At 40.1% G+C, this 7,122-nt stretch overlaps 1 protein-coding gene across 1 annotated transcript; it reads right to left on the bottom strand.

Moving 5' to 3' along the window:
• Positions 1 to 4,221: 4,221 nt before the first annotated feature.
• LOC113219965 (hephaestin-like protein 1) lies at positions 4,222 to 6,322 on the bottom strand (the record flags this gene model as incomplete). The annotated part of the gene is made up of 2 exons (XM_026448524.1): positions 4,222 to 4,433; positions 6,184 to 6,322. Coding segments are annotated over 2 exons (351 nt in total), but the record flags the coding sequence as incomplete, so codon positions are not given.
• Positions 6,323 to 7,122: the final 800 nt, after the last annotated feature.

Here is a 7,122-nt window from a genome sequence, read left to right as displayed (position 1 = left end):
CTGAGTTCCACATCCCTCTGCCCTTCGTGCACGTATTCCCTCAGCTTTGATAGTCTGCCACTCTTTTCTCTTGCAAACCACTAAGCAACCTCATGGTTCTGCTTAGCTGCCCACTTCTGTGATGCTTTCCTAACTTCTCATCAACGATGTGAGTACTCCTTGATCCTACTATCCCTTATATATAGTTATTTCCTCAATTATATGATGCTTTAGAAGGCAGTGGTATAAGAGTATGAGTTATAGAAGAAAATAATGAAGACTTGAAAGTTTTCAGAATAAAATGTAAAAAATTTGAAGAACGTAAAAGATCAAAATGTATTTTAAAAGATCATGGGCTATGTGAACAGAAAAACCTAGGTTCTAATGCTATTCTTCTGTTCACCCACTGTGAAGCCTGGAGCAAGTGATTTATCCTCTCTAAGCCCTAATTCCCTCGCTTGCAACATGAGGGCAATAGTAGTCCCCACATCACGTTTTTTGTGAAGATTAAATGAGATGACTTAGCTAAAGCACTCAACACAACAACTGACAAACATTAAGTACTCAGTGCTATTATTAGGTGTGACTGCAATTGTCCACAGTACAATGAACAATTGAAAGGAGTTGCAATGAAGAACCTCATTGCTTGACAGGTATTTGGAGAGTAACTGGGTTTAATGAGGGTGGGAAATTAGCCCAAGAAAACATTAGAAGGAAGGTGACAGAACCCTGTGTGATGGTGAATATATGTATAACTTAACTGGGCTGCAGTGTGCCCAGATTTTTGCTCACACATTATCCTGGGTGTTTCTGGAAGGATGTTTTTGGATGAGATTAACACTTGAATCAGCAGACTGAATAAAACTGATTGTACTTCCTGACATGAGTGTACCCCATCCAATTGGTTGAAGGCCTAAATAGAGAGAACCAAAAGGCTCACCTTCCTCTAAGAGAGAATTTCTCCTGCCCAACTGCCCTTGAACTAAGACATTGTCTTCTTTTTGCCTTCATGCTTAAACTAAAATGTTGGCTCTTCTTGGTTCTTGAGCCTGTCAGCTTTCTAACTGGAGCCACCCCATTGGCTCTTCTGGGTCTCCTGCTTGTTGACTCAGCCTGCAGGTGCTGAGACTTACAAGTCTCCATAATCATATGAGCCAATTTCTCATAATAAATATCTATGTGTCTCTCTCTCTATATATATATATGTGTGTGTGTGTGTGTGTGTATGGAACATCTGAGTAGTGGCTGGTGTCTGCAGCACACAGCTATTTTGTGAAAAGCATATTAGTTAGTACATAGTAGGCTCCCACAGCAGCAGGGAAGAAAGGTGAGAGGTCTAAACCATAACCCATCACACAACTCTGAGTATTGAAAAGTGGATAAGGAAAATGAGTTCTGCAAATGAGGTCGTACCGGAATTTTCAGTGTTTGTTTGCAGGCCACACAATGTTTAAGATGTGTGTAATATGGCATTTTCTGCTAACTAAACTTCTTAACCTTGGGGATAAGAGTACTTACCCTGTATTTCATTTATTCAAGCAGAAATATTTGTTGAATGTCAACAATGTGCCATGCATTGTTCTAGGAAAGGAAGATAAGATAGGCAAGGTCCTTGCTCCATTGCACTTATCTTCTTGTACGAGGAAGCATATTATACACATAGGCAAATAAATAAACAAGGAAACTGTCTTATGGTGGTAAGTGATAGCAAAATCAGGTGACATAAAAGAGATTGAGTTAACCTGGTGATCAGAGAAGGCTTCTCTGAGGAGTGACAAGAAGAGTTAGCCATGCAAAGGTCAGGGGAAGACATTCCAGGCATAAGGAGCCAAGTATAGAGACCCAAAGTCAAAGGCAAGCTTGACCTGTGAGAGGAACAGAATGTGGGTGGAGCATAAGTGGGCATGAGGAAGCGTGGTACCCACTTGTGGGACCAAGAGGCTGGGGCATGTCTAAATAGTATTGGTTTTTATTCTGGGTGTGATAGGAAACCACTAGAGGTGTAGAACAGGAAAGTAACTTGATCTCATTTGCACTTTAGACAAATCATGCCTGGTGCCCTGTGATAAAATTAATCATGGGGAGGGTGACTATAGTCACCTTAATTGTACATTTGAAAATAGCCAAAAGAATATAAATGGATTGTTTCTAACACAAAGGATAAATGCTTGAGGGGATGAATACCCCATTCTCCATGATGTGGTTATTATGCATTGCATGCCTATAGCAAAACATCTCATGTACTCCATAAATATATACACATTCTATGTACCCACAAAAATTAAAAATAAAAAAATTTAAAGAAATTAATTATGGGGGAAAGAGGAGACAGCTCAATGCAATGCCTGATCCTAGATCAGACCTGGGACCAGGAAAAACATGTTTTTATTTTGCTATAAAGAACATCAATGAGACAATCAGCAACATTTTAAAATGTATGTAGATTTGACAATGTCAAGGTCAATTTTCTGATTCAGATAATTTTACTTTATGTATGTCAGAGAGAGTCCTTGTTTTTAGGAAACACACACTGGAAGACATTATGTCTGCAACCTATTCTCAAACAGTTCAGAAAAAAACCCCATAAAAACAAAGAGAGATAATGATAAAGCAAATGAGATCAAATGTTAATGAATCTGGGTAAAGGGTATATGAGGATTCTTTGCAAATTTTTTCTACTTTTTCATAAGTCAGATTTTGTTTTTTAAGTGTGAGATATATAGAGAGGTGGATTCAAAGAAACAGCGTGGGAGTAGGGAGTTTGACTGAATGGTTATTGTGGAGGACCAGGTGTCTTAGTAAACGACATTCTGTCACCTGACCGTTCACCACTGCGAGAATTTATGACAATTTACTGCAAAGAGATGCAAACACTTCTTTCCATTTTCATCTCTCCACATGCCTAGAAGAGGACTGACCATTTTGCTTATAGAGGGCCTGGCACATAGTAGGTATTTCATAAGTCTTGAATTGAACAAACCTTTCCACTGGCCAATTGGTTTTCTCTCTCAGCCAAGTTATGGGTATAGGATGTTTCAGGTTACTTTTTTTTTTTTCATGAATTTTGTGTAAGTGGACTGACCATGAATAGTACTTGGCTTAGGCAACAACTCCCACAGACTATGAGGTGTTTCCAGCAAACCTCAAAGGTACTATTAAATGGATACAGCAGGGGCAAAATCAGAACTACCTTTCAAACATTTTCTGGCACTTAATCTCCTTGGCTTAGGTATTTAGCTGAGAGGAAGCAAGAGGATGCATTGGAAAAAGGACAAAGTTGGATGTTCAAGGTCCTGTGTTTTACTGCCAACTTTCACTACTTACTAGGTGTATTTCCTGGAATTCCACTCAATGTCTCTGAGCCTCTTCAGCTTTGAAATATGGATAATCATTCTGCTTTGCCTTGTGTGCTTGTTGAGGCACAGCATAAAACATTCAGTCTTATAACACATGCAATAGACATTTCTGGGACTGTTTCTTCATGTAAAAAAAGGAAAATCCAAATAGGATCGAGATACTTTGTGTCTTTTAAATCTGGAAATTCTTTTGAGTCCAGAAATGGAGTCGCACAATGCCAAAAATTATAAAATATACCATTTAAATAAATGTCCTTGCTATTTCTGATGGATAAAATAGATTGTTAAATGACTGTATTTTTCTCTTTTCATCAATATGTTTAATATCATGTAGACATAGCTTGAAAGGGTTTGCTTCACTACACTAATCAGTTGATCCATTCAAATCTCTAAGTTGGGACTTGCAAGAAGTCATCTAAATGCTTTCTTGTTCCTTCTCAACCTTGGCTGCACATTGGAATCATCTGGAGATTCTGATTTAATTAGTCTGTAGTATCTGAATAATGGATGTTTAAATGGTCCCCAAGTATTTCTGATGGTGGCTAAGTTTGAGAAACCTTGTTCAAGAAGATAATTCCAATTAGTGTTCCATGTGGTTCTCTAAAGATTCTGTAATAAAACCAGCACACAGAAAAAGAGGCCTGCCAAATCCTAACCACAACAAACGGAGATTCTAGGTTCCTGAGTGGGCATTTGTAACTACAAATTTAGATCTTAAATTTTCACCAGACAATAAAATAAAATCTCCATTATGTAGAAGTCTACTTCAAGAGGAAGAAAGATAAATCGCTTTTTGTAACTGACTATTCCTGTCTCATCTCTAGCTCTGTTGCAGATCTCTCCCACATACAGCCCTGAGAAGAACTGGTGACACTCAATGGCCTACCTGTGTCCCATCAGCATTGAGGGCGCCCTTTTTACAGACTAGCAAAGGCCCTACCAGGCCAGAGCTGGTGTCCTTAATTGGATCAACTACTGAGAAATAAAGATAGATCAGACAGGGAGGATCACCAGCAGTTGGGCTTACGCTCTCAGGCACTGTCCACTTGTATGTGAAGGTTTCACCTGGTTTAACATGTGCCCCTGGTTTCACAAATCCTGAGGATATAAACCAAACAATTATTCAAAGCAACAGGAAAGAACATTATATTGGTCAGACTGGGTCTTCCAACCCTGGGTCTTCCAACCCTGGGTGTCTCCCTCTGTTGATGAAGAATTTTGTACCAGGAGAGTGGTTTTCTCTTGTGTATCCTACCAGAGGAGGCCACTGCCACAATCTGCTGGCTTATGAGATGAAAGTTTAAATCAAAGGATTATCTTCTTAATAAATCCCATACAGTTTCTTACTCAAATGCCAGCCTTAACAAATATTAAAAGACTGATAGTGGCCCATTCAACAATTAAGTGAAAATTCATAAAATATCACTGGAATGCTTTCTATGTGGAATATATTATACTTGGTCTTGCAGAAGATACACAAAAGAATTAAGCAAGAAACCTATCTTTAAAGAGTTTGAAATATAGGAGAGTGAACTTGGAAATCATCCAAATAACTACAAGATAGAGGAGTTTAGTGAATGCCCAAGGTTGCAAAGCTGATAAATAGCGAATCTGGGATTCAAACTCAGTTTTTGTCTGATTCCAAAGACTGTGAACTTAACCCTTACACCATACTATGAAAAAACACATTGAATCTTTCCTGCTAGACAAGGCCAGAGGCTCACTCTGCATTTTATCCAGTGCTCTGCAAAAAGGTACCCAATATGTTTGCTGAGTTCACAAGCATTTTGTCTGTTCTAGCGTTCTTTCTGCACACACAAACACACAGTCATTCTGAGCATTTTTTTCTTTTACTTTTTAAGAGACAGGGTCTTGCTCTGTCATCCAGGCTGGAGTACACTGGCATGATTATAACTGTAATCTTGAATTCCCAGGCTCAAGGGATCCTCTTGCCTCAGCCTTCCAAATTGCTGGGCTTACAAGCATGACCCACTGCACCCAGCCATTTTGAGTATTTTGACCAAGGAGGAGAGGACAGGTATAGGAATTGTTACCGCAGCAAGAGAGGGTGAGGATGGGTCCAGGGAGAGGGAATTCTCTTCCATTCCTTTCTCCTCTGTCCCCTCACCATCACCACGAAACCTATTCTCAACTGGCATCACACTCGAGTATTAAGAGTATCCTAGGAAGCCAGGATATCTGCTGCAGTGACAGGGATGAGTATCAAGGAACTAGAAGTTTCTCAAGAGCAGTATCATGAATGGATTAGAGTTCCCCCAGCCAATGGGCAACAGTTACCTTTCTTACATTTAGAGAACCTGTGCCATGTACTCTGTGATGGGGAGAGGCTATATCAGATGATAAGCACATATTACTGTTTTTTATAAATATATTTGTTGATTTGATACAGAGCAAAGACCATGTGTAAGATGTTGATGTCAACAAACCGTTAGAAATCAGGTTTTCCCTTCAGCCTTTACCTGCAAAATCCTATGCAACCTGCAACTGAAAAGCTCTTCATCTTACAGAAAAAGAAGTGATTGTGAAAGTAGCTCACTTTTGCAATTTACTATATTACTGAGAAAAAAAAGAAATAAATGAACATTTCCTAAGAACCTACTATGGGCCAGACCTTGTCCTAAATTATCTCCCTCCCTTTCCAAAGCCCTGAGAGGTGAATATTGTTATCTGCATTTGACAGGAGAGAATCAGGTTCAGAAAGTTTAAGTGATTGCCCAAGCCCTCAGGACACGTAAGAGAAGGGACCAGGATTTGAAGCAGATCTGTTTATTTCTAAGTGCTTTGCTCACCCATCCTGTTTCCTCCCTAAGTCCAGAGTGAGACTTACCATCTAGGTTTGGGGCTGCATCAGATGCCTTGTCATAGATCACGCTGTGGGGCAAAATGCTATAGACCTTGTCAGCTTTGTTGGCAAAGGTCACTAACAGGGTATCACCCACCTCTGCCGTGATGACTGGGCCTGAAAAATATCAAGTAGAAGAGAGAGAAGAGAATGAAAAGAGACAGAAAGAAGTAGAGCAGAAGAGTCACTCTGTGCAGATATATATGCCCCGCTAAAACATCTCCCTGGGTTCAATGCATGGGGGATGGTTTTTACTGTACCAAAAATTCCAAGATGGGCTTCTGCAGCAGACAGTCTCTTTCTTTTAGTAAAAGTTGCATCAACAAATTCAGTATACCGAACCTTCCAGTATTTTCCTCCTATTCTGTTGTCCCCTTGTGTGAAGTAGAGATCAGAGTCACTGAAAAGATATAGGAACCTGATTGAGGACACTTCTCAACATATCCACCAAATCCTTTAATTATGGAGCTTCATTCTATCACTTTTAGTCCACTCACCCACCCTTCTCCCCAGAAAAAGAGAGTAAAGGCTTCGACAGAGTTCCCAGGAATAGTCAACCAGCCCTAAAAGTCTTCAGAGGCTGGATGATACTCAAGCTCATTTCTCTCTTAGCCATTGTACTTTCTTCCCCAGAGGTCCAGCAACTGAAGCAGGTGCAAGTAAACTCCTTGTTTACCAATATTAGAGTCCCAGAATGGTGTTCTACAGTAACAAAGAGCTAACCGGTTTCTCTGCAGAATAAGCATACCTCTCTCTCTTGCTGATGTCAATATGAATAGTCTCTGCATCTAGTAAGCTCTTTGACATCTGGCATTATTAAGAAATGGAGTGTCGGGGCTGGGCGCGGTGGCTCAAGCCTGTAATCCCAGCACTTTGGGAGGCCGAGACAGGCGGATCACGAGGTCAGCAGATCGAGACCATCCT

The sequence above is a fragment of the Piliocolobus tephrosceles genome, unplaced genomic scaffold, assembly GCF_002776525.5.
Source record: "Piliocolobus tephrosceles isolate RC106 unplaced genomic scaffold, ASM277652v3 unscaffolded_134, whole genome shotgun sequence".
In the NCBI taxonomy this organism is placed as follows: Eukaryota; Metazoa; Chordata; class Mammalia; order Primates; family Cercopithecidae; genus Piliocolobus; species Piliocolobus tephrosceles.
This window is presented reverse-complemented; position numbering and strand designations above follow the sequence as displayed.